We start from the raw sequence: 27753 nt of genomic DNA on the forward strand, positions 1-27753 counted from the left end.
TATTTCTCGCAACCCGCCAATCCTGAACGCAGGGGGGCGCGGCCACACCTGGGAGGCGTGGCCGGACGGCAGATGGGTCCGCGGCGTCCCGAGGCGAGACGCGGCGCTGACGTGAGCTTGGCTCACCTGGGCGGGGAAGGTGAGGGCCGGTGTGGGACCGGGAGCGGAGCCTGCAGTCCTTACCTGCTCAGAGCCAGGTGTTGCTTGCCCAACCAGCCTAGGAGAGCAGTGGCGACGGGTGATCCTAACTGGGGACTTGGTTCGGAGGGACGTTCGCTTCTGGCGGCCGGATTGAAGAAAGGTGGGGACGCCAACGTCTGGAGCCTCGCTTGAGGGAGGGAGGACACGCCCGCCGGTGAAGAAGCGTCCCCTCCAGAGTTTGTGGGGGTGAGGAAAGCTTGCTTAAGGACATCTGTTTGTTTGGGGATAGCCTGTAGGGCTGGGTGCCCATCGCTCTGCTTCAGGTAGCTTTCGGGCGGTCCTAGCCCGGGGGCGCTGGGCCCTTACCGACCCCCTACTTCTGTAGACTCCCTTTCCCTCCCGCCCAACTGGAGTGTGACGCTCTCGGGCCCCTACCCACCAACCGTCGGGGAGCGCTAAGGCTCCTCCACCACGCTGGTCCTCCCAGCTCACCGCTCCGCAGGCCCCTGGATCCCGAAGAGGGGATTTCCCAGGCCGGCCGGCGCTTGATCTTGGTGGGTGTTTTGGGAAATTGCGCGTCGGGCCGGCCAGTAAGTTTAGCCAGTTTGTTTCCTCTCCTGGGATTTGTTTAGCACAGTCAGGCCCCTGCCCTGGGCCTGAGAGACACCCGTGAATTTCCAAGTAGCGAAGCTACGTGCTGGCGAGGGTGGCACCAGGCGTGGTTGCTCTGGGGGTGAGGCCCTCTTCGCCTGAAAGGGCTGGAGGGCTGGTATAGAGAAGTGGGGAAAGTCTTCCAGGCCTGACTGGAAAGCAGGCCCAGGGTGCCACTGTTTACAGGGAGCCTGCTGTGTGGTAAAGGGGTCATCCCTACCCCAGCCCTGCTCTCTTGGTGGATGTCAGAAGTGGAAGCCAGGGAAGGGAGAGGAAGAAGGCGTTTGAGTAGGGGTTGGTGAAAGCTGATGCCGACCCAGGAGAGTAGTTTTCGATGTTTGTCTACTGGGTGAGAGCAGCACCTATACCCTGTAGCTCCCTCTCCAGCCGCCAACTTCAATCAAGCAGGGAGGCAGGGTGTGGGAATTATGGCTAGAGGCCCAGAATTTACCCCTGAACAGGGCTAAACTAAACGGAGGAAAGACTGGGGAACTTGGAAGATGGCATTTCAAGTCTCTCCAGGAGGAAGGGAAAAAGCAGGACCACTCCTGAGGCCTGTCTGCAAGAAATGAGGGTGTGTGTTTTACTCTGAGCAAAACCACTGACGACTGAATCTTGGCTTTGGGGTGGCCGTGTTCCTGGAAACTAGTCTGGGCGGGGGCTGCAGAGATGGCAGTACAGGTGTTTGTAGGGGACCTGTTCCCTGGAATGGGGGTGTGAGATTGGATGGTTTATGCCTTGGGGAGGTTGATAGTGTCCCTGCTCAGTGCCCAGTATGAGGGGAGTGGATGGGTTAAATCTTTGTTCTTTGGCTAGTTGAATACCTGTTGGAGACACAGGCCTTGAATTTTGCTGTGATGGCAGCTAGAGATGCCAGAGCTGAGTTAAACTAGGCTAAGCTTGTTCTGTGGGAATTGGGATTTGGGTGGTGAGAGTGTTCTGAAAGAGAACTCTGGTTTAGGTGTGTTTAAGGGTGGGCATCATGCAGTCTCCTCCCTAACCACTTCGTTGGCCCTCCATGCTGCTTGGATCTTTGTTGATGTCTTTCATTTACTTTCTTGGTGTATAGAAGAAGGGAGGGACTTAGAAGGCTGGGTGCAGTGGCAGGATATGGTACAACACACTCTGACTGAGAAGTGTTGGGTCCAGGCCCCAGATAAAACACTTTGCTGTGCCTCAGTTAACGCAGCTGTAAAATGGGGATGATAACAATGGGGATGATCATTTCATTATGAGGATGACATCAGACACGTTAAACAAAAGTGCATGAAAAAACTGTTAAGCCTATGGAGATAGAGGATTGTTGTTACCATGGTTTCATTAGCTGAAGGCCATCATCTTTTATATCTCCCAGTGACCAAGAAATGTCTTAGCTTCCTGTGGTTAAAAAGAATACTACTTGTAGTGTTTTGTTTTTAAGTTGTGAATCGACACACGGCATTGTAGGAAAATGTGAATCGTATATAAAAGTACTTAGGCACGTATAAAATTCACCCACAGTCCTATCACCAGGTAACCACTAAGAACTTCTTGTCGCATCGATGTATTATTTGTTTCCCTTTCAAAAATTCTCTGTGCTTATGTACACAAGTGCATGTCATATTACAAGATGGAGATATTACTATACAGTCAATATTGTATGATGCCTTTTTCCCGCTGAAGTACATATTTAAACATTTTCCCAAATCCAGTAAAAATTCTTCAGATGCCTCGATGTTAATGGCTACTTGCTATTGCAACCTATGAATGTCTAATTAGATATTTTTCTCTGTGATTTTGATTGCTTCCAAAGTTTCCCTCTCTGCCTGTTCTTATAGTCTTAGGTGCTGGGTGGCAGGTGGAGGAGATCTCGGTGGACTTTCAGAAGGTGGAGAGGGTTAGCTGTGATGGAGGTGGGGCATAGAGGAGGAGGAGGCTGGGGCAGCGTTGCTCCTGTGTACTGCCATCTTGGGAGAATGCTGAGAACACAGGGCTCTAGATCTTAGTCATCAACCTCTAAGGGTGGCTGCCTCTCCCTCCCCATCACTCTGTGCAGTTCCTTGCGTTGGCCTGGTTGCCTTAATTTTTTTTGATGTGCTGTGGATCAACTAGGATAAGCCCTTTTCTTCAAAGCCCATGATCTGTCAAGAGGTGGATTTCACGTGTCTGCCAGGCCTCGACACAAGACTGACCAATATTGCAACAGAAATTCTCGAAAGCCCCTCACTAGGTGGACCAGTTTGCTGCCCATTTCCCTGTTCTCTTTGTTCTTCCCTTACCCCATCCCCCTTCCCGCAGGCCAGGACTGAGGAAGAGAAGGCTAGAACTTGCCCTGGGGAGAATATGCATTCCCTCCTCCTTATAAGGTAAATGTTCTCCATGGTTTGATAGCTTGACTTTGCAGTCCTACATAGCAACCTACACCAAGGCCAAGAACATGGGGGTGGGGGGCACTTGAATACCGAGTGCTACCTCACCTACCCACTGTGAGCTGCCCCCAGGGGGGAAGGTTTCAGTTGCAGAACTTGGTAATTGGGTCAGAAGGCTCAGGTGAGAGCAGGTCCTGCTTTGCTCTTAAAGTGCCAGTGACCGAGCTGGGTTTGAGTTTTCCCATTTGTTGGGAGCCTGGCTGGGGAGAGAAGTGGCCTTAGGACCCACCCCTTAAGCTAAGTTCCTCCGAGGGGGAGCCTTCGGGGGAGCCTTCAGCTGACTCAGCTGGTTTGGGTTCTGAACCGCGATCCAGGTGGGAATCTTTCTGGGTGGGAAGGTGACTTATTTATCTTCCTTTTCTCAGGTCAGTGGATGTTTGAGCAATTCCAATGTGAATTTCTTCAGGAAGTCTGATGAGAACATTGTGTTTAGTAACTAATGTCGCCCTTGTCACACAGTAGCTGACAGACAAATATTTGTTGAATGAATGTTCTTTTGCAGGCCTTTCTCACCCGAAGTAAAAACAAAGAGAAATGAGAACGCCCAAAAATCTAATCACAACACCCCAGGCAAACACTTCTCCGGTAACTGCTTTTTCCTTTAGGCACCCAATCTGGGCAGGCCTTTGTTTCCCCGCTGTGAGCGCTGGCCGCTGCCACCAATGTTATCTGCTACGCTATGCCCTTTATGAGAATCAATTGCAGACTTTACCCAGGCTGGCTCCAGCAACCAATCAGTTCAGTTCAGTCTCTGTGGGGAGGTAAACAGACCCAGGTGAGGAGGCTGTCCCAGCAGTACAGAGCTTGTCTTATGACTGGTTTTAGTACTCTATAGGGTTAGGAACTGTGGTATTTGATCATTCTAGGGCATCTTAGCTTTACCAGACTCAGATACAGGGCAGGGTTCTTACATTTTGTCTCCAGTGCTCCCAAGCCTTCTCCTAGACACTGGATTGTCGTGGGGATAACCAGCTCAGACCCCCACACCCTGCATTTTTTTTTTGGTGCAGAAACTTTGGGTGGCCCAGAGAAAGGAAAACTGACTTGAGGCCCAGCTCTCAGATCCCTGTGGATACACTGCCTGCTCATCTATGTAAGTAAGGACTTTGGAACCAGGGACCATCCCTCGCCTACTTCTCTCTCATCACGATGGTGTCATTTCTTACTAAAATATTCCCATTCACCTTAGTTGTCTAAAAAGAGAGCATGCTTCAAGTTCTTGCCTATATACCTGCTATTTCCGTAACTTTTTTCTTCCTTCTCCCAAGATGAGATTGAAAAGAGCAGTTTCTCTTCTCTTCCCTTGGTACTTGTGGAAGGACTGTTTTCCAGCAGGGATGACATCATCTCTTTATTTTTCTGCCTCAGGATTTAAATAGAAGAAATGTGATCTACTTACGTGATAAGTCTGATTTGGCTAGAGCATGAAAAATAAATGGCTTTGGAATAAGAATCAAAAGAACCTTTTAACCCGTTTTCTTTTCTTCCCCACCTGGCACAGTTTATTCCCATATTTAGTTTCTTTGCTGTAATCTAATGGAACTGTAGCTCTATCATATGGGAACAGTGGCTGGGAACTTTTCCCAGGGGCTGGCCTAATTCTCCTCTCCCCATTTCTTCCCCCTCCCCCCAACCCAGATCATGGCTCTCCACCCCCGCAGAGTTCGGCTGAAGCCCTGGTTGGTGGCCCAAGTGGATAGTGGCCTGTACCCTGGGCTCATCTGGCTACATAGGGACTCCAAATGCTTCCAGATTCCCTAGAAACATGCCATCCAGCATAGCCCCCAACAAGAGGAGGAAAATACCATTTTCAAGGTCAAGGTATTCTTTTACCATCTGACTTGAAGTGTTTTCCAGTTCTCTCAGACCTTTCTGGTTTTTTGTTTTCCTGTTTTCAATTTTGGCTTGAAGAAGGTACTAGATCCAAAATGCTGATGCAACAAAAAGAATGTTTATGATGGGGGGTAGGGGCAAACTTAGCAGGCATAGTAATTTCTCTTGTTGGGGAATGTCTGTTATGGTTGAGGCCATTTATTCTTTCCCATTGGTCAAAGCTACTCAACTCACATCCCAAGGGATCCCAGGTGTGATTGGCTAAACTCCTGTAAGTGCGTGTATGCTGCATATGTTGTTCTAGAACTCCCAAGGGTCAGCCAGCAATCAACCCTTCATTCGCTCAGGGCTCTTGCTCTGGCCCGGGAATGGCTGTCCAGATCAGGGCAGAACTCCTGAGTGTTAGCAGGCTCCTAACAGCCTGTAGAATGGGTGTCAAGGGCCCTTTGCAAGTTTTTCTTTTGATGTTAAAACATTTTGCCCCATCCATAACCTCCGCTTAAAAATGAAAGGCGATTTAATTACAGGTTTTTATTCTACAAATATGTTTTCCTAACTGAAGAGTAGCTCTGATGTGAGAGTTATTTTGCTTCACTGAAAATAAGATTGAATCACGTGGCATTTCATAAAATGTCAGTGAAACCAAAGCCTAAGACAGAAGTAGGTGGGAAGCTCGTTGTGGGAAGGGGTATTATGTGGTTTGTAACTCCAGAGCCCATGCCTCTGCTCTGTGCTGGTCGGTCTTCCATCTCATGAGTAGCTTTAGTTCCTGCACTCCCAAGACACGGAGAAATGAGTTTGCCCATTTCTTCCCTGACTATAAGTTGGAAGTCAGAAGTGAAATCCAGTCCCTGCCCTGAGCCTCTCAAGATTGATGCTCCAGGTTCTTGCTGAGACTGGGCCTGGAAAGGTGGGCTCATACCTCAAAGGAGAGCCAACTTAGAGTTGTTTCCCACCCAACTCAGTTATATTGGGTGTAGAGATGAGAGGTAGAAGAAAAATTGGCCTGTGAATATTAGAAAGTAAATGAATGCTTTTAATGTAAACATTAAATAATGATATGAAAGTGGTAAGGAAAACATCTGTAAATCAGCACCAACTACTGGAGCTGGCATCAGAGGGGGATGGGCCTGCCCTGGCCCAGCTGGCCTCTCGCTGTGGCCTTGGTCTGAAACTGGACTTGCTGTTGAAGTTCCTGGTGGTGGCTGGCCATGTGGGAGGAGACTGGTTCCTGAAAGCTCCACTCGTGAGAATGTTCTGTATGCTTAGGGCTTGAGGAAAAATTGGCTGTGGGAAGCTGCTTTGTCCTACTTATATCTGTGTATCTGTTTGCAGAATGCTAAGGGAGGGCCTGGGTGTCAGGAGAAGAGTGAGGGTGCTTTCACAGATCCCAAGCTCTGACAGGCCTTTGGCAGGATATGGGGTGTGGGCAGTTCTGACTAGCATTAAGTGGGTGCCTGCTGCATACCCTAGGTCCATTATCTCATTTGCTTCTCGAGAACACTGTAAGGGGGGCGGCACCCTCATGTTACAGATGCAGAAGCTGAGTCTCAGAGGGGCTAAGTAACTTGCCCAAGTCACATAGCCAATAAGCGGTGGGGTTAGGGTTTGAACTCAGGCCTATCAGCTCCCCCATTATCAGACGGCCCCTTCTGACCAGGAGCTGGAAGACCTGGCTTCAGATCCTACTACCATCCCTTGCATGTGTGGTCTTGAACAAGTCACATAATCTCTTTGGGCTTTAGCTTCCCCTTCAGTAAAATGGGGCTAAAACCAGTCTTGCCTGCCTCACAGGATTGTTGTGAGAATTGAGTGAAATCAGTGTGTGGGAAGGGACTCGTAAATTGCCATAAAAATGCAGAGACTGTGTCCATTTTAGGAAGAGAAATAGGGACCTGCCCAGTGACCAGAATCTCAGAGGCAAGACTCAGAATGGGTTTGAATAAGGGATGTTTATAAAGCACAACGATTGTCATGTGGTGGGTACCACCCTCTGCTGCATCAGCCTCAGGTTCTCTGCATCATCTGAGTGGGCCCTGGGGAATGGCTGTGTTGTGAGCAGGATGTTAGTCTGGCTGCTCTCTGTGGAGGGGCAGGGATTCAGGGAGCCACAGAAATTTTGCAGACCTGTGCCAAAGTCAGCACAGCCCAAGCCAGCTGGATGGGGCCAGAGCGGGAGTGGGCACGGAGGATCAAGCAAAGAGAGGGGAAAACGTGAGGAGGCAGCAGCCAGGTACTGCCAGGGGCAACTGGAGACGTGCCTCCAGTTGGACTAGGGACTGATGAGGTTGAAATCCCCTACAGGGGGTTGGATGGAATGGAGCCTGCTGAGTGCCCAAGGGCAGCAGCTTTGTCAAACTGCTGCATTCCATACTGCACATCAAGTGGAGGAGCCCCCAGGTCTGAGAAGGTGGTAAGAAGAAATGAGTGCATTGGAGGAGAAGGATTTAGCTCTGCTATTGAGAGAAGCTTCCTCATGACTGTGAGGCTCTGCAGGGATTGACTGAGGGAGACCAGAGAGCTCAAAGGATGGGGCCGGAAAAGTTCCATTTCGGCTTGAGGAAGTAGTCTAGTTCAGTCAGGAGCAGAGGCGGGGAGTTGGGACTGGACAAGCGATGTGCCCTGTCCACTTGAACAAGCTGCCGTGTGCTTCCTGACCTTGAGTCCTCTGCAAAAGACATCCCCCTTTTCTGCACCAGCACATACGTCACAGCCCTGAAGAAAGTGTAGACATCTGAGATACGTTAACAGTGGGGGAGGGCTGATATCCCGTGAACAGACACATAAATGCCTGTTAGACCTGGAAATTGAAAACCAGAGAGGCGGGGCCGCACTGGTCTTGGCCCAGGCCACCAGCCACTGGTGTTCCCAGCAAAATGTTCCCAATGTGGGAGTTTGAGGAAGCAGGGAAAGGCAGGTGGTGTGAGTTTATTAGGACTTGAGGACCTCAGCCTCGCACTGAGGCAAGCTGAACCCCCAGAGCGTGCTTCCTGCCCTCCTATGGGCTGCTACTCCTAAAGGTACTTGGTTTCAACAGTTATTTGTGCATCAGATTAAAGACTGAAGGGAGAGGGAGCAGCAAGCCTAAATTCTTCATATCATACGCCACCTCCCTTTCTCTTCTCATTATATAAGCAATTCATGTGAAAAACAAATAGGCAAACAAAACAAAACAAAATTACCTGAAATCTTGCTATCCAAAAGTTACCATTAGTATTTTGGTGTACACTTGTTCCAGATTTTTCTTTATTTTCAACCCTTCATTAAGGCCAGTGTAGTCTTGACAGATGATGCTGGCACAAGCACTTGAGATGAGGCTCCTCTTTTTAAAATATTGTATTTGCATTTGGCTTAATTTCTCTCAGGCCCTGCCTTGCCTGGTCCCCAGCGTGGTGTTTTCTGCTGCAGTCTCTGTAAATTGGAGTTGGGGTGATGGGGCGGTCAGGCAGGGCTGTGTGTATCTGTGTCTGTATGAGGGAGGGCGGGCACACTTTCCAGTGTTTCTGGGCAACAAGCAGGCACTCACTGCAGTTTCCTATCCCTCAGGCCTGGGCTGTGGAGACAGGGGAAGTACCAGGAAGGGGTGGACGACCCCGACCCACCTAAATGGAAGGCCCACCTCCGCTGTGCGTTCAACAAGAGCAGGGAATTCAACCTGATGTACGACGGCACCAAGGAGGTGCCCATGAACCCAGTGAAGATATATCAAGTGTGTGACATCCCCCAGCCCCAGGGCTCTATCATTAACCCAGGTGAGGCCCCAGATGCTGGGGAGAAGGTGGACAGTGGGTTCCGGGCTGGACCCTTAAAGCGATAGTCGACTTGGAAGTCGCCTCGCTTACAAAGTTGAAGACTGGTAAATAAAGCAAGAAATCCTGTCCCTAGAAAGAACCCAGAGAACGAAAGATATAAACTCAGCACAGTCTCCCTGCCCACGCAGTGGAACAGTAAAGCATTAGAAAGAAGAGGGGGTATTGAGTTCTATAAAAAATAACTTCTCTTGGGACTCAACACTGAGAAGAGAGGCCAGGTAGTTTAGAAGAAGGAGGGATTAAAACTTAGAAGGTCTGAGTTATAAACCTCGGTCTTTCCATCTCACTACTTCTGGGACATTGAATCAAGTCATTCAACCTTTTGAGCCTCAGCTTCTCTCACTATAACATCTGGGTTCTCATCTTTCCTGCGTATTTCAAAGGCTGTTCTAAGAATCAATTGACATGACATTATGAAGGCTATTAAGTTCTCTTTATAAATGATGGGTAAGTGATCATTTAATTTGTATGGTATTTTTCCTAGGAGAATACAACCTGATCCCTATATTTACTCAATGTTTAGCAAGTTCCGACTAAGAGCCAGATAATTTAGACTTGACCTCCAGTGAATCTAGTGAGGCTCTGCCATGAGGGAAGGGTCTGTCTTCACAGTAAGCTTATAAAGGAGAGAAGCTGTGCTCCTTGGGTCCTTAGAAGGGATGCTAATGTGTAGAAAGGGGTTTAGAGTAGGAATTAAAAGATTTCTAGGAGAAGGGAGTAGGGTCTGCAGCTCCTGGATAGGGGAGGGGATGAGAGCTTGCACTGGGGCTCCGTAGGAGGAGCTGGGAGTGGGGTGAACACCCTTGGTTCCCACTCTTTGGCATTGAGGGTGCACACTGAACCCAAGGAACCTCTGTGCTGGCAGTGCCTAGCTTGAACAGTGGGTCAGCTGCAGGGATGACAGTGCAATGTGAGCGCCTCACTTTTGACCTTTGTGTGTGTTTCTCAGGTAGGATCCACTGGATCTGCTCCTTGGGATGAGAAAGATAATGATGTGGATGAAGAAGATGAGGAAGATGAGCTGGACCAGTCACAGCACCACGTTCCCATCCAGGACACCTTCCCCTTCCTGAACATCAATGGTGAGTGGGGTGGGGGGTGGGACAGAGGCATGGAGAGGATGTAAGGGGCTTTGATTTTGCAACCGTTGACACCATATCCACCATTGCACTGGGAGCAGCGACCAGGCCCTGGGGCCAGGCTGCCAGTCTGTTAGCAAGTAGGAGTCATAGGCAAAGGAACTCCGTAGGCATAGTTATCCCAGTGGGGTGGCTTCTAGGCAGAGAGAGCATCTTCTGAATCTTATAATTCAGAGAAATTAAAAAATTAAATTCATTCTCAATCCCACATACAAATACACAAGCTGTTATAAATTTTGCTGATTTCCTTCAGGCCAAGTGCAGGGATCATTTTCGTGAATTGTAGGCAAACTCTTCTGCTATTTCCCTCGGTACAAATTTTCTGTCACTGCCTTAACAGCCTCTGCTAAGGCTGTATCATGGGAAACTTGTGGCTCTACAGCTCTTAATACTAGGCTCTGATAAAATTTCTCTACTAGAGACTTTTATCTTTTTTTTAAATTGACTTTTTGAATCCAGCTTCCCAGGAAAGATGAGTTTAGAGGTTGGAGGGCCACTGTGAGACAGAGCAGGTACTGCACCTCCCATTGCACATTCTGAGGACGCTCAACCACAAGGTGAATTGCTCTTCCACAGCATCTTCACTTGAACTTTCCACTGACATGCTCCTAGTCATATGACTTGCATTCAGTTGAGTAGCTTTTCACTACTTTTAGAAAAGTTCCATCTGGCTGCTAGGGTCAAATGAGATACTTTTGCCACCTAGAAAATTTAGTGTATCAAGATGATTCCTGTAGGATTTTGGAGTCGCCTTCCCTAGGTGATGCCCCTTCTTTTGAGAATCAGGAAATGACTCTTATCTGTCTACTTGCCCTCCTTCACTTACCCTGTCATTTATAACCTTGCAACCAAGTGATGAGTAAAGACAACGATCATAGAGCTCTCTCAGGTTAATATTGCCACAGCTACATTCCCACTTGGTGCAATTTTAAGATTTGGACATTTGGAAATGTGAGATCCTTTCCCAAATCTTTGGCTCACTCGTCTGTTATTCTCACCCCTTAAAAGGATGCAACCCATTTCCAGGATCATGATTTCCCTTTTTTTTCCATGTTTTTTTAAAGCTAATATTGTGTGTCCTTACATTATGGGCCACCTTGTATCCTTTATGGAAACATGTGAACGTATATTAAAAATAAAAAAGTAAAATGGGTACATAGATATAACCAGACTCATACACAAGGGGTCAAAGAAACCTTAACCTCTGTGATTTCAGAGCTGTTGGGCAGAGGAAGAAGAATTGTTGAAGGATAGATGCTTAAAAGGTGAGGCTAGGAGGAAAAATCTGTAAACTTTGGAGTGAGCCAACTTTGACAATAGCAGGGATATAGGATGTGTTTTTCATTCTCTCTTTTAAAAGCTTTAACTGGATACTTTTGAATAAATAATACTCTTACATGGTTTAAAATTCGTAATGGTACAAAAAGGAAATCAGCTGAAAGGTTTTCCTTCTAACCTGTCTGAACAGTTCCTTCCCTGGAAGAGAGACAGATCTTTCCAGGTTCTTGAGTATCCTTCCAGATGTTTCATGCATGTAAAACAGTATGTGTTTGTTTTTAAAGGAATTTCTATACATTAACACTTACTCGAAGCTAATCAACCAATTTAGTTGAGTTCATTTTACGGAAGACAACCAGTTTCTGTTTAATTGCTGGGTTCAAATTTTGTAACAGGGAATCTCTCATTCATGCCTGTTCTAATTTAACCCCAGGGAGTGCCCACTTGTCTGTTAATCATCAGCAAATGCATGTTTTCAGAATTATGAGTTTATGAGAGAACTAATAAGATTAGGAAGCAGAAGCAGCAGAGCCTTATTTCTTTTGGTGTTTGTTGGGGGAATTACTGATGGGCTGCCACACTGAGTTGTGGTCCAGTGTTGGACCTTTTAGGTTTGAGAGCTTCGGAGCCAGGTGATATGCATGTGTGGTGCTCCTGCCTGCTCACCCACATCCTTCTGTTCTAGGTTCTCCCATAGCACCAGCCAGTGTGGGCAACTGCAGTGTGGGCAACTGCAGCCCCGAAGCAGTGTGGCCCAAAACAGAACCTCTGGAGATGGAAGTACCCCAGGCACCTATACAGCCTTTCTATAGCTCTCCAGAGCTGTGGATCAGCTCTCTCCCAAGTAAGTGAGCCTTGATTTTCTAGCTGGATCTTCAGCTCCTATTACAGTCCATTTCCTGCCCCACCTTCTGCCTCCATTTCTTTGCCATGTATAGAATAGTCCCCCAGGCAGCCTCTGTGTCTGGTTCCTGGCTGGCTGATGAGTCACCAGGAACTAAAGAAACATTAGCCCATACCTACTTGCCCATGGGGATGCTCTGATTGGTGCTGTGCAGCTCTAGGTTACTCACCTGTTAGGTGGGTGGAAGGCCTGGGTTTATCAGTTTGCCCAGGGGATTTGTGGGATGGGGAAGTTAATGACTGTGGATTTGGTCAAGGAGGCTCTTGGGTTTTGAGGGACTTTAGGACCCAGAGAAAATCTCTTTCTGAATTGGGTACAAATTGATCTCAGTGAAGAATCATTGTCATTGCACCTCCCTTTCACACTACACATGGTAGGGGAGGTGGTGGGGGGGAGTACTAGCATTTTGTCCAAGAGGCTGATAGCTTTGATAAGACCTATAGGGTTCAATGGACATTTGCTGAGTGAAAATTTACTTTGTTGTGAACTGTGTCCTTCTGTGATATATTATTAGAACATATCAATGGTGTGTGCTCATCTGTGTAATTTTCAGAAATATGCCTTGGTATTTCTTATTGTTCCTCTGGTGTCTTTAAACAGTGAGCCAAAAATGATACACAGGGCTTCCCTGGTGGCGCAGTGGTTGGGGGTCCGCCTGCCGACGCAGGGGACACGGGTTCGTGCCCCAGTCTGGGAGGATCCCACGTGCCGTGGAGCGGCTGGGCCCTTGAGCCGTGGCCACTGGGCCTGTGAGTCCGGAGCCTGTGCTCCTCAGCGGGAGAGGCCACAACAGTGAGAGGCCCACGTACCGGAAAATAAAAAATAAAAAATTTTTTTTTAAAAAGTTACATATTTTATTAAACACACAAAAATAATAATAATAAAGATATTTAGATTGTCAAAAGATTACATATTTTAACTTTTGGCATCATCTCATGGATGGAGAGGTTCCACATGTTTATTGGTCTTTTGAAGTGATAACTTTAAACATTTTTATCCTATAGATTATACTTGTGAAATTATACCAGACAAAAACTCACTGAAGGCACTCCTTCATATTCATACAACTGCAGATCCAACTGAGGATCCATTACCTCCACCACTGACAGGTCACAAGGGCTAAAATAATAGTTACAGCTAACATGTACTGAGTACTATATAAGTGTTAGGTCATATAATCTTTAAATAATCCCATAGGGTAGGGATTATCATTATAGTCATTTTACAGAGGAAGAAACTGAGATGTAAAGAGGTTAAATAATTTACTAAACCAAAACAGGCAGTAAAGGTGAAGCCAGGCTTCCAACACAGGCAGGCCTACTTTGGAGCACCCTTGCTGCTCTATTGCCCTGGGCTGCCCACTCAGGGCAAAACCCTTCAGAGTGAGCAACAGGACGTATCAGATATGATACATAAAGTAATCTTGTTCCAAAGTTGAAAGTTATCCCAGCTCTGAATTTATCATTGTAATCACAGAAAATTATAATATTATAAGTCATAGTTATTTTTATGTCTATTAAATGGTATTAACCAGTGGCTAATCATTATCCTGAGCAATGCTAGGGAGGCATGGCTGTCATTCAATAATAAGGAAATTATTGAACAGATCGTAGCACACTCACATTATGAAAGATTGTGACAACACTAAAAAGTAAAAATGTGAAAAAAGGTAAAAACATGAAAACTATTTATAATACAGTATCAAGTGGAAAGAAAACACTTAACTGTAGATTCACAACACAAAATCTATATTTAAAAAGAAAAAGATGTGTGCATACAGGTAAAAACTAGAAGGGAATGTAAAAAATATGAAACTAATTTGTATTTGGGTGGTAAGATGAGGTCTTTCTTTTTCTATTTTAAAAATTCTTTTAAGGGTATCAGATTACCCCTTTATAGAACTGAAAAAAAAGAAAATGAAAGAAAATCTGAAGGCCTTCTGACCCATTTCTCCACCAAGCTGCTTTCATTATTGGTCTTCAGAGCCCTGGAATGCTCTCTGCAGAGCAGGCTGACAGCCATCTAACATGTCAGCGCTCTGGTGAGATCAGTCTGGGTTCATTTTACTGCATCAATTCAAATATTCTCTGTTATGGATAATAGATTGTGCTGAGTATAAAACAGATCTGAAAGGTTAGGGTAGAAATGTAGATGTAAGATGTATTGAAAAGGCTCTGGAGGACATTACAGTTTGGGAATGTGAGGCCATCTGTGAAATAATTGGTATTGTTTAACTGAAGCTGTGGCCAAAAAATGACAATTTAAACTAGGAAGGAAAATTGTCAGTTTCAGAAAGAGGATAACACTATCAAATAACTTAATCTTACCAGAGAGCAAACGTCTCTGGAATTACAGTGTTAGTGTGTACGGTTACCATGGTTGAGGTTCTTAGAATTCTTGGCTTCAGACAGTTAGTTACTGGCTCTGACGACCCAGGCTTGTGGAAGTGAAGTAGAGTAAGTGAAAGCACGTTTTAAAGAATAGAAGCTTCATATTTTTAATTTCTTCTTAAGTGACTTTTGGTAGCTGAGTAATTTAGGTAAGTATATTGTTTTTAATAAATAAGGTGGCTTTTTAGTGATAAACTAGAAGTTCTCAGAGTCCTGTTATTGGACAACTCACCCTGGGGAGAGGAGGGCAGTGCTTTAATTGAACCCTAAAAAGCAGTAGTTTTCAAAGTTCAGAAAGGGGTATGGCATACCTAGGGGATAACTCATGATGATATTTGATTCAGAGATAAGCCTTATTTTGTATTCTGAAAGGCCCAAGGGGACACAATCCGAAACAAAGTCTAAAGGGAGAAACTAAGTTGCTCTGAAGACTAACAGCCAGTTTTTCCTTTTAGTCCAGACAGATTGGTGTCTGGCAAGGCCTTCCTTTTCTGGCCTACCTTCTTCTTCGCTTTTCTACCTGTCCATTCTAACACACACGCACACGCACATGCACACACACACACCTTCCACCCCAGCCTCAGGCTTAAAGTTGCTCATGCCAATATTGATCATCTCTCACAGCGTAACTTGGAGGTTTTAGTACAGTAAAAGGTCCTCTTATCAACGATGACACAAAGCAACAAAAAAGAGGACTGAGAATTCTGTCCTGCCATGAATGTGAAGTTGTAACTCCACTGTTAGAGAAGCAAACTTGCAAATGGACAAGTTCAGAAGATACTTACCTTCTCCTGATGAGTTTAGACTGTATCACCTCTGAGAATGAATATTTGTCCTAGGGATGTTTGAATGGACATCTGATTAAACAGTTAGCAGCTAGACACTTGGAAGACTAAAGAGGAAAGTCTGCAAGTCTGCACTGGGGAAAACTTGAATGGGAACAGACTTAAGTATGCCCACCCTGAGCTGCTCTGCAGGACTTAGAGTTCCAAGCTCCCCTCACCAAACACCCCTGGTACCTTCGGCAAAATGTGGGTTGCCAAGGCCACCAGGTACTATTCTGTTGAATGTCTGTGAACTTATTCTAAGGTGAATAACTTAGACTTCAGGAAGGCATTGCTGAGAAAATACTGGAGGGACAACTTCTTTTGAGCAAGGTTGCCATTTCCCCAAAAATGAATAAGGAGTCATCCAGTAGAGTGGAAAGGGGGAACAAGATTAGAACTAGTAGCACCCATAGGGGGCCCTCCATGGGTTAACTAGGGGTTAACTTCATAGTGCTATTTCTTGGAGTATAGGAAAAGTCATACTAGCATACAGTTTAAAATTTTTCTTTCATAATTGAGATTCCCGCTCATTACCCCAATCCTACCATAAAATCTGATAATCCTATACCTCCCTGTGTGATGTTGTGAAGGGTAAAGCAACAGGGTTCTAAAGCATAGTGTTTCTTATCCTATATTCACCCCTTCATGGGAGCTCATAGAGGGCTCAGCATCTATCAAGGCGACCATATCCCAAAGTTCAGGATATGACCATCAACAAAGGGACCTGGAAATAGTGAGGAGAATCACAGAATACCAGCCAGTAAATGCCAGGTGGTCAACTCAATAGGGGCCTGATCTAAATCCTTCTCTTTACTAACCCACACTGGAGGAAGGGGACCCTCAGGTAGAGGCAGGCAGATGATTAGACTATCTATCTCTACTTGAGTCTAATTTGGTAAAGCAGAGTTTCTTTCTTTCTTTCTTTCTTTTTTTTTTTTGCGGTACGCGGGCCTCTCACTGCTGAGGCCTCTCCCGCTGTGGAGCACAGGCTCCGGACGCGCAGGCCCAGCGGCCATGGCCCATGGGTCCAGCCGTTCCACGGCACATGGGATCTTCCCGGACCAGGGCATGAACCCGCGTCCCCTGCATCGGCAGGCGGACTCTCAACCACTGCGCCACCAGGGAAGCCCTAAAGCAGAGTTTCTTAAATCCATCTTATCCAGATTTTCAAAACACTAGCATAGTTACACAAATAACTAAATTTATTTTAGTTTCCATTGAATTATATTTACTTCCCATGTATCATTTATACATTTTTACAGGTACGCTTTTGCTTTTTTACATTGATTTGGCTTGCTAGTAGTTTATTTTACTGCTTTTCTTTTCTATTGGTATTTATACCTCTCTCCACAAACACACACGAGGACCAGTTCCTGAATTTATTTATGAATAAATAAATGAATTCTACTTTAAATTCCAATTTATTCTATTGCTTTCCCCTTTTATCTCCCTTTTATTCTTACCTCCTTTCTTTTTTTAGAAATTTATTTGAAAATAAATAAATGGCTAATTTGTTTTTAAACCCCCTTATTTAAGTAATGAAAATATTTAAGACTACAAATACAAAAATATTTAAGACTATGCCTTGGCCATATCTGATAGATTTTGTTCTTAATATTCTCATTAGCATTGTTTTCAAGTCATTCTTAGTTACAGATTTGGTTTCCTCTATATTTCAAGAGCAAACGAGGAGGATTTTTTTCCCAAGAGGTTGAAATGTTTATTTCTTCCAACTTTTGCTGTTTCTTTCTTTCTTTCTTTCTTTTTTTTGCGGTACGTGGGCCTCTCACTGTTGTGGCCTCTCCTGTTGCGGAGCACAGGCTCTGGACGCTCAGGCTCAGCAGCCATGGCTCACAGGCCCAGCCACTCTGTGGCATGTGGGATCTTCCCAGACCGGGGCATGAACCCGTGTCCCCTGCATTGGCAGGTGGGCTCTCAACCACTGCGCCACCAGGGAAGCCCTGCTATTTATTTCTAATTTTACTGTACTATGGTTAGAAAATCCTGCTGTAAGAGATAAAGTTGTTTTAATGTTTGCTTTTTTCTATATTCTTTTGTATGCATGAAATATAATAATTTTTATTGTGGTAAAATATACGACATAAAGTTTAGAATTTTAACCATTTTTAACTGTACAGTTTAGTGGCACTACTTAAGTAATTCACATTGTTATGCAACCATCCACCATTATCCATCTCTGGAACTTTTTCATCATCCCAAACTGTGCTTTTGGTGTCACATTCAAGAAATCATTGCCAAATCCAATGTCCTGAAGATTTTGCCCTAAGTTTTCTTCTAAGAGTTTTATAGTTTTAGCTGTTAAATTTAGGTCTTTGATCCGTTTTGAGTTCATTTTTATTTATGTGATAAGGGTCCAACATCATTCTTTTGAGGGTAATACATTTTTAAACAGAAAGCAAAGAATCAGAAAATATCAGCTCCAGAAAGGGCCCTCCCCATTTACGAATGAAGAAATTGGGATAGTAATAAAATAGTAAGCCAAGCTCACACAACTGATTGAGGGCAGCAGCAGACTAAAAGTCAAATCCTGTCTATTTTCAATGCATTACACTAGACTAATGTTTGCTTTTTTTAAATGATGCTTGTTTTATGATCAATACGGTGAATTTTTTGACACTTCATGGGCATTTGAAAATAAGGTACATTCTCTGTTTTCAGAGTTCTCTGTTGGTGTATGTGTTTCTCTTTCTTTCTGTCCATATAGATAGATAGGTATGACAACCTTATTAATTGTATTATTCTCAGAACATAGTGTTAAGAGCTCAGGCTCTGATGCCAGGCAAACCTGTGTGACCTTGAACTCACACTTGTAACCTCTCCAAACCCCAGTTAAAGTAGAGGTGGTATCCCATTGAATGCATAGCCCTAAAAGGGATTTCAATCTTCATACACATTTCTTTCTGACTTTCAGTGGAACCCAAATAGTTGGCCCACAGGAACTCCTATTACCGTCACCTGTCCTCTCTTATGCTCTAGCGCCCTAAACTCCCAGAACCTTCTCATACTTCTGTGCCCATAACATTCTCTTACTCTGCCATCTTGGGCTCCCCAGCCCCTCTGTCCTCATTCCCATTTCCATGTGCCAAGCTTCAGGCGCAGGACCTTGGGCTATTGTCTCTCATCCTGAGGGAATGTCGTTTCCCTTCAGTCCCAGTGCTTGAGAATCCATCCTCTTCATTTTCCCCTGCCTACTCTTGCTCTCTTCTCCTCAGAGAATGGAGGCAGTAGTAGGCAACCGAGAAGATTGTGACATACTCCCAACCTCTTAATAATTGTTACCTTATCACAGCTATTTAAAAGTCTCATTACGTGCCTCACATGTGAAGTCTTAGACTTCATGGGAGCCACATAAATCATCCATTCAGACACTGAATGGACCATCCAGACAAGATGAATTGCACAAAGGTTACAAAGCTACTCAGTCAACTTGTCCCAATCCGGTTCCCTCTCCACCATCTTATACTGAACTTCTTGGAAATTTCCTGACTATCACATCTGTAATAGTTTCTTTTTAATGCACACAGATAAGTTCCTTTTAGTTTTTCCCCACATTTCCTAGTTCAGTGGACTAGGAAATATTTTCATAAGATTCTGCCTGCTATTGCTCCCTGATTTCCCAGCCATCCAACCACCATCTTTCCACCTTCCTCTACCTCCTGTCCCCCATCCCATTGCTTCAGAAAGGAGGAAATTCAGAGCTGACCTCATTCCAGAATTCTGAAAAAAAAAATACTAGTACTTTAGAAGAGCAAAAAGCCTTTACAACACCAGGATTGGGAAGAAGTAAAGTAAGAAAAGAGAAAATCCTTACACAGAGAACTACCTGATACACATGAAAACCTACACTGGAACCTCTCTTCTAGGTCAAAAAGGCCTTTTTTTCCCCTTCATAGAAACTGCAAGGTTTGACTCTGACCCAGAGACCCATCCTTGTCTAAGCTCGAAAGGGATTTTTGACTTGAAACTGACCGAGAGCTCAGACCAATCGAAGAGCAAGAGAAAGGGTGGCTGGGATGCCTGCTGGTGGGAGGAGCTCCTGAGCCCAGCCCTGAAGGCCTCAAGGGTTCACGCACCCCTCAGATCGCACCAGAGAGCAAGAGAGAGGAACTGGGGTGAGCAAGTATTGTGGTATCCTGTTTCAGCAAGGCTGCTGTACAAAAAGAAAGACAGTACCAAGAAGGGAAATGCTAAGGGGGCCCAGAGCCATGGATTGAGAGCTTGCCCCATTAGAGACCAGAGCCGAGATCTGCCCAGGAGCTGGGATGCTTTCCTGAGCTGCTTGGGTTGGAGCCTGGGACCCAAGGTAACTGAGGAGGAGGCTTTTGTGTCCAGGTTGGGGACCTCCGATTCTGGGGTGGGGCAGAAGAGGCTCTGTCTGTCAGCTTCCCTGGTCTGAAGGGGGAGACACTGGAGTGGATGTTGTAGTTTAGAGTGTTGGGGGTTGGGTACACAGCAAAGTGTCCCGCGTTGGTCTCCAGAGGCACAGCTTCCATCACTCTCTGCTCCATCCATAAGATTAGATTAGCAGTGAGTCAGATGACTAAGGGTTCAGGCTCCCCAGTGATGGGGGGTACATTTTACAGCTCCCTTCACAGCAGGGACCCCATAGCACCAAGCTGCCTGCCCAGCAGCTTGGGTGCAGGCCCTTCTCTCCTAGCTCACTCTGAGAGCTCTCGGCTAGGAAGTCCAGACCGTTCATTCATGCAGGAGGCCATTTATCACACACACAGCAGGGAATTAGGAGCAAAGACTGGGAAAGTCAGCAACAAAGCACTGTCAGGTGAGGGCAGCGCCCAGATCTCCCCCTGTGGCAGTGAGCACAGTCTCCCCCAGCCAATACCACCCTTTCCCAGAGCTCCAGCTGGGCCCTGTCATGCCACCAAGGGCTGCCTGGGCAGTGGCCCAGTGACCGTTCTTTGAAGCACATGGGGACCCGTTCCATTTTCTTCTAGAGCCCATCTCTGTCAGTCAGCCGTCCACGTGGCTTCTTGTGTTTAAGCAAATCAGAATAACCAAGACCTCCCGGAAAGTTGGGTATGATTCTACCCAGGTGTGCCACACCAAATCCTACCCACTGTGAGAGTCTGGGGGCCTGAGAACACTCACATCTCTGAGGAGACTTTCCCACTGCAACTCCGAGCTTGGGTAGCAAGGGCTAACGTCTGCCCCCCCAGAAAACAGAGCAGGGCAGCCATGCGTTTCAGTGAACTAGTGTAGACACAGCCCACACACTTCTCTCTCCCTAACAGCCCTTTCTTCTGCACAGCAGGAGGCAGGAGGATTCTCCACAATCAAGGGATCTGCCTAGTCTATGAAGCCTGAGGGATTACCTGGAACCAAACAGGAAGGGGACCTAGCGCCCCACATTTTAAAGGTGAGAAGCAGGCAGTCCTCTCTTCTTTGCCTTTCTGCCAGGCCTGAGATGGCAGTTGTATCCAGACCACAGAGTAGTCCTTTCTCCCTGTAGCCTACACCCAGAAGTCAGATGAACAGAGCAACAGTAAATAGGATTTCAACCAGGGACCAGCATCGCCTCCGTGGGGTAGACAGTGCCCCTTCAAAGAGAAAGGGGGCGGGGGAATTGGAGGATGAGGCATTCTCAGTCCTGGAGTGCTAGGTTAGCTCGGGACATTTGTCTTATAGCACTGAGTCTTCAATATCCAAGATCTGTAGGACAGGAGTGATAATAATCATTATTATAAAAAGCTAACATTTATTGTGTGCTATGTCCCAGATGCTTGACATGCATTTTCTCTTTAATCCTCATAACCTTAGGAGGTAGGTTCCCACTTTATAAATGAGGAGACAGAGACATAGAGACAGTTAATAGCTTGTTCCAAAGCACGTGGGTAGTAGATGACAGGCCCAGGACAGGAGTCCACACAGTCTGAGTCCAGGGTCGGGGCACCTCGCCTCCCCCATTTACGGCAGAATAACTAGGGCCTATGGCTTAGGACACCACAAGTATAGATTCTGAAAGTGGAGTTTACCTGCACACCCAGTCCTTCATAATTGAATATGAATCGGCCTCTCAGATCCTTTCCTAAGTTTTTAAATGAAGAAAGGGGACCCTACAGAGTAGGAGTGAGGAGAAAAGCCTAAAGAGAGGGGAGAAGCACCCAGGGATGAGACGAGCGGACAAGCATTGACAACTTAACAGTTCTGCTTGGGGTCAGCACTGCCCAAGACCAGAAGATGCCCCTCCAAGCCTGGAGAGTCAGGCATTGGAGAGCGAACAGGGTCTGACTGTGTAAGACTCCCTCTCAGGGTGTGATACGGCCCCACCCATGACCCCCGCCCCATAAGGAGTCGTATGACCAGAGAGAGAGAAAGAGAGCAAGAATCCTGCAGAGAATTCCAGACTGATCCAGGAGGAGCAGGGAACTCCAATGAAAGGGCGGAGAGGCTGCTACCTGTTGGGTCTGTCTGACTATAAATAAACCCGAGGGGCCAGAGCCAGCAAATGCCTCCTGGTTGGTGAAGCTGAGAAATCCCTCCACTGACCTCCCCGGGAGCTAGATTCCCAGGATGGTGGGTAGTGAGGCTGTGGGACAGAGAGAGGCGGCAGCTGTAAGGGGAAGTCCCCCTCCCTTCATCAGTCTCTGGGCTGACCCCAGGGACCAGAATTTCCAGTGCTCAGAATCCAGCTTAGCCATGTCCAGCCCCAACTCAGCCAAGCTACCAGAGGGTTCTAGGAGAATGAATAAATTTGCAGAAGGTAGGTGAGGGAGAGTAGGAAAGAGAGAGAAGGGCACAGAGAAGGCAGAAGGGGTGAGGGTGGGCTTATGTGAGTAGCAGGTAAGGCCACGTAGAGGGGCAGCAAGTGTGGCCTCTACTCCAAGCCTGGTTCCCTGGGGACCTTTGGTTACTGTTTTTGTTTGTTTGCTTTGGTTTCCTTTTTCTTCGCAATAGCCTTATTTAGGTATAATCCACATCGTTGCTGGTTTCGATGGCACAATCTGTGTCTGGGCTAAGGAAAGCAGACTTGGCACCATACTTAGCCCTAACAGGGAGGTGATTCTAAAAAAATGGAACCTGCCACTTGAAGAGATACTGAGCTGAAAGCTCTGAAATGAGTTTTGGTCAGTGATGGGCAAGTGGCAAGTACTCAGCCAGTATGGATCTGGGTGGTCCTGTACCTCAGAGTCAGAGCCCAGTCCTGGGCCAGGAGTGGAGTGCCAAGGGACCAAGGTCAGGACTCCATGACTGTAGGCAATAGCGTGGGGTGTCCCTCCCAAACCATGCCCCGGACCAGGCTGGCAAGATAGCTGCTAAAGGCTAAGCAGAGGACAGTGAGTGCTGGCCATAGGACTGGTAGCACCTCGAGGGGTTTGGCTATCCCTCCAGGCCTTGAGAAAAGTTACTCACCTATGTTAGTAACAACTGGGCCAAGAAAGCAGTAAAGATTCTGGCTTTCCTTTTAGATTGGGGTTCAGGGAGCCAGTTTAACTGGTTCTTTAGAAGCCCCTGGAAAAGGAACACAGCCCCATCTGCCCTCCAGAAGGCTAGAAGCTTTTAGTGATTTTTATCAATTATTTCTCACGTTCCCCTAACTTAGAGGCAGGGTGAGACGTTTGGTCAAGGAAGAAGTGGCAGCCAGAGGAATCTCGCCACTTTGCAGAAGGGGAGATGCAGGCCAGAGAAGAGCAGAAATTAGTCTAGAGGCTGAATCCAGAAGTCCTGAGTTCCCACATGACATCATCCCCTCTTCAGTTGTCAACCCACACATATGGGACGCTGTGGTATTTCTGCCCCCTCGTCCAGGGAGATGGCCATTTTTCGGCCCATCTCCTGACCCCTCCTCTTCGCCTCCCTCGTGGCACTTGGCAGATCCGGGCAGCTATTCCAGGAACTGGAAGCCAAGCACAACAGATGCTCACGAGGTCATCATGATCAACCCAGACCCTAGGCCTGCCTCTGGCTTGGCCTGGTGGGCTGAGAACTACGAGGCCAAGTGCGAGCGCTGGCAGGAGACTGGTGAGAGCCACCGCTGCCGCCCCAATGTGACCACTTGCCGCCAGGTGGGGAAGGCGCTGAGAACCCAGCAGAGGGAACAACTCCAGAGGGCACGACAACAGCAGTTTTTCAGGCAGAGGAACCTGAAGGTGGAAGAGAAGGGCAAGGCACAGAGCCCACAGGCCAGGGAGCCAGGCCAGGTGACTGACCTCAAAGAGCCCTTGTCTTGGGCCAACAGGATTTCTTCCCCCAGACAGCAGGTGGGCCATGTTGAGGGACACACTTCTCTGGAGGGGATGGGGTGCAGCACCAAGGCAGGTGGGTGGGCTCAAGGTCACTAAGAAGTGATTTAAATGAAGTCCCTCCTTCCTCAGTCATCATAAAGTCTCCCTTAGCCACTTACTCAACAGATATTTTTGTTGTTGTGTTTTGGGGTTTTTTTTTTGTTTAGCTATTTTTTTGTTTTGCACTTGCCTTTTAGGAGAAAAAAGAATCATTTAAAAACAATTCCATAGCTAATTCCTAGTATTAGTTCAAATTCAGTCTATCTAGATGTATCTTCTACAGCATTCATTCATCCGTCATTCAACAAACATTCAATGAATGCTTACTGTAGGCCAGGGACACAGACCAATCTCCTTAACGTCTCCCTCAAATCTCTCTCTCTCTCTCTCTCTCTCTCTCTCTCTCTCTCTCTCACTCACACACACACACACACACACACACACACACACACTTCTCATCTCTATTCTTCTGTAAGGCTGCTGCATCGTCCACCTTCTCTCTTTCTCTTGGGCCATCCCAATTCCAGTATCGTTCACCTAAGGCTGCATCTGGCCCAGGAAGCCCTAGCTTCCCTAGTTTCTCCAGGCCACCTCTGCTCTCTGTGGTTTTTATGAGGTTATAAATTCTCTAAGATCGTGTAACTTTTAGAGGGCCCACTAGTCTGCCCTGGGAAGGAGCAGTGCTGGCAAAACCCAGGGTATGTTGAAATGAGCTCAGCCGGCAAACCATCTGTGTCTTCCTACCCACGTTGTGAGCATGTGGACAGCAGGGATGGGTCCTCCGGATTCCCTGGGAGTAACTGGTATTGTACTGTCCCCAGAATAGGTGCTCTGTTGGGCCTTCTTAACCAGTGCATATGTTATCCACAACAGGAGGTGCTGTTCAGAAAAATGATCCTTGAGCCCAGCTGTAAAATAAAACCAACTGTGTACTTTCTAAGGCAAGAAGGTTTCTATGTGCTTTCATTGAAAAAATAATTTTAAGGAGAAAAAGAACAGAAAACACAGTTACCTAAAGAACTCTTCCTGAGCCTATCAGTTATTTAAGGTTTCTTGAGATTGAGTTAGTCTGCATGATTAGCTGCCACAGGCATTTCCTAGCCTTTTAGTGTTATGTTACAAACATAAAATTTTTTAGTTTGTGAGAAGAAAATATAAAAACAGCAGGCAAAATTGTGACAACTACTGCTGCATTCCTCCCTACAGCTGCCTAATTTACCTTCTCTTCACACAAAACCTCAACAATAGTCCAGCTGTTAATAAGAGGAAGGAAACCACCTCTAGAATAGGACGGCACCTTGGACACCATCTACTCCAAGCTCGTCATTATACAGCCAGGAGACTGAGACCAAGAAAAGGCAGGACCTGATCCCAGATCCCCTCACTCCCACCTCAGACCGGTTCTCTTTCCGGGATCAGGGACTCTAGAGAGAGTAATTGGAGACAAGCCCAGCTCCCCATTTGCCTGAACTGAGGAGGACCGATCCCACCAGCCAGGACAAGAAAGGGCAGGAGCAGGGATATCCTTGTAGCTCTGAAGGCTTGAATGGGTTCCTTTGGTTTTCTGGACCCGAAACGATCACTGGCTCATCTTTCTGCAGTCAGCTGGAGAATCCTGTTCTAAGAGGCTCTATCTAGGCTCTCAGCATCCCCCACTTGCTTTCCAGGTGTCAGGGACCAGCTCCAAGGTCTTTGCAACCCAACACCATCCTCCCTCAGGCGCCTGGAGGGATCCGCTGATCACCTCCCCTCCCAGGCTGGGGGCCTTCCACCACAGGACTCTCTCATCAAGAAGCCACCCAAACACCACCGTGGTAAGAGCAGGGCCTTCCTCACTCACTGGGCCGAGGCATTTCCACTTGCTGGCGGTGGAGAGTCCCTATCCCTCCCCACTTCCCTCACTGCCTCTCCCATGGGCTCTGAATCCCCCTATCCCTATCCCTCAGGCACTCAAAGGCAGAAGAAACACAGCCAACAATTAAGAATGACGCCAGTCAGCAAACCAAGTGAGTACCTTTCATGTTCCTGACCTCAACTCCTTCACAGCCCATCCATTCCTCTCTTCTAAGCTTTTACCTGAACCCTCCCCCAGAATGTGGAGAGGAGCGCAAGGAACTTCCACGTCCACCTTAATTAAGAAAAAGGAAGGCCTTCCCCCCCTTCCCCATTGGCTCTTCAGAAGAGATCAGAGAAGGAATCAATACTCTGCCTCCTGACACTCTTATTTCTTTGATCCATTGTCATTTTTGTTTTTTGTTTTCTTCTTCTCTTCCAGTTATGGAGCTGCAGTTCTAGACACGGTAAGAAAATCCCCATGGTGAAGGTGTTGAGTCAGGTGGCATCTAAGCTCCTCCAAGGTCTGACATTCTGGAATTCCACGGTAAACTCAGCTGGGATGGAGGGGTACCCTCTTCCTGGATGAGCATAGACATGGGGGCCTGGAAGGACCCTGAGCCAAGGAAGAAAGTTGACTCAGCACAAGCCAATCCTGGCTCGGGTTCCATGTTCTAGGATTTCAGGGAACCTACAATCTTCTTAAATACCCTTTTTCTTTCTCTCTAGAAAATCATCCAGCTTTCTGAGTACCTCAAAGTAAGTAACATGTGAATTCTCCCCTCAGCTCCTCCATCCATCTGCTCCCTTCTCCTCCAACTTAATCTTACCCTCTTGCATTTTGCCCCCCAGGAGGCCCTACAGAGTGAGCTGGTTCTAAAACAGAAAATGATGATTCTCCAAGACCTACTGTGTGCCCTGATTCAGGCCTCTGACAGCTCTTGGAGGTAAGGGAAATCTTTGCTTGAACAAAGTCATGGACTTCTATGTGTGCCTATCTCATTCTTCTTTCCATACCATCCCAGCAAGAGAAGGGGCTTTCCTCTAAGAGTTTGATAGTTTCTGGCCTTACATTTAAGTCTTTAATCCATTTTGAGCTTATTTTTGTGTATGGTGCTAGGGAATGATCTAATCTCAAACTTTTACATGTCCCTGTCCAGTTTTCCCAGCACCACTTATTGAAGAGGCTGTCCTTTCTCCACTGTACATTCCTGCCTCCTTTATCAAAGATAAGTTGGCCATATGTGCGTGGGTTTATCTCTGGGCTTTCTATCCTGATCCACTGATCTATCTTTCTGTTTTTATGCCAGTACCAGACTGTCTTAATTACTGTAGCTTTGTAGTATAGTCTGAAGTCAGGGAGCCTGATTCCTCCAGCTCCGTTTTTCGTTCTCAAGATTGCTTTAGCTATTCGGGGCCTTTTGTTTTTCCAAACAAATTTTGAAATTTTTTGTTCTAGTTCTGTGAAAAATGCCATTGGTAGTTTGATAGGGATTGCATTGAATCTGTAGATTGCTTTCGGTAGTAGAGTCATTTTCACAATATTGATTCTTCCAATCCAGGAGCATGGTATATCTCTCCATCTATTTGTATCATCTTTAATTTCTTTCATCAGTGTCTCATAGGTAGAACACTCTATGACATAAATCACAGCAAGATCCTTTTGGACCCACCTCCTAGAGAAATGGAAATAAAAACAAAGATAAACAAATGGGACCTAATGAAACTTCAAAGCTTTTGCACAGCAAAGGAAACCATAAAGAAGACCAAAAGACAACCCTCAGAATGGGAGAAAATATTTGCAAATGAAGCAACTGACAAAGGATTAATCTCCAAAATTTATAAACAGCTCATGCAGCTCAATAGCAAAAAAACAGACAACCCAATCCAAAAATGGGCAGAAGACTTAAATAGGCATTTCTCCAAAGAAGATATACAGACTGCCAACAAACACATGAAAGAATGCTCAACATCATTAATCATTAGAGAAATGCAAATCAAAACTACAATGAGATATCATCTCACACCAGTCAGAATGGCCATCATCAAGAAATCTAGAAACAATAAATGCTGGAGAGGGTGTGGAGAAAAGGGAACACTCTTGCACTGCTGGTGGGAATGTGAATTGGTACAGCCACTATGGAGAACGGTATGGAGGTTCCTTAAAAAACTACAAATAGAACTACCATATGACCCAGCAATCCCACTACTGGGCATATACCCTGAGAAAACCATAATTCCAAAAGAGACATGTACCAAAATGTTCATTGCAGCTC

General features: G+C 46.3%; 1 protein-coding gene across 5 annotated transcripts; it reads left to right on the forward strand.

Annotated features, from left to right (window-relative positions):
* The first annotated feature begins 211 nt into the window (after window positions 1-211).
* Window positions 212-26507, forward strand: LOC308611178 (interferon regulatory factor 6-like). Of its 5 annotated transcripts, XM_081260054.1 has the most exons (11): window positions 212-387; window positions 4211-4293; window positions 4839-5015; window positions 8580-8785; window positions 9799-9927; window positions 11948-12106; window positions 25312-25458; window positions 25591-25650; window positions 25920-25944; window positions 26207-26236; window positions 26330-26507. In XM_081260054.1, exons 3-9 carry the CDS (start codon window positions 4966-4968, stop codon window positions 25937-25939), a joined length of 771 nt encoding a protein of 256 aa, XP_081116180.1. In that variant the 5' UTR covers window positions 212-387; window positions 4211-4293; window positions 4839-4965; the 3' UTR covers window positions 25940-25944; window positions 26207-26236; window positions 26330-26507. The 5 variants fall into 5 exon arrangements, 2 of the variants coding, with proteins under 2 accessions (XP_081116180.1, XP_081116181.1); XM_081260055.1 differs by lacking the exons at window positions 4211-4293; window positions 4839-5015 and having other exon boundaries at window positions 8580-8742; XR_014014781.1 differs by lacking the exons at window positions 212-387; window positions 4211-4293; window positions 4839-5015; ... (2 more) ...; window positions 11948-12106; window positions 25591-25650 and adding exons at window positions 17998-18043; window positions 19547-19707; window positions 20671-20778; window positions 23235-23620 and having other exon boundaries at window positions 25920-26236.
* Window positions 26508-27753: the final 1246 nt, after the last annotated feature.

This window comes from Mesoplodon bidens (assembly GCF_964165515.1).
Source record: "Mesoplodon bidens genome assembly, contig: HAP1_SCAFFOLD_447, whole genome shotgun sequence".
NCBI lineage: Eukaryota > Metazoa > Chordata > Mammalia > Artiodactyla > Ziphiidae > Mesoplodon > Mesoplodon bidens.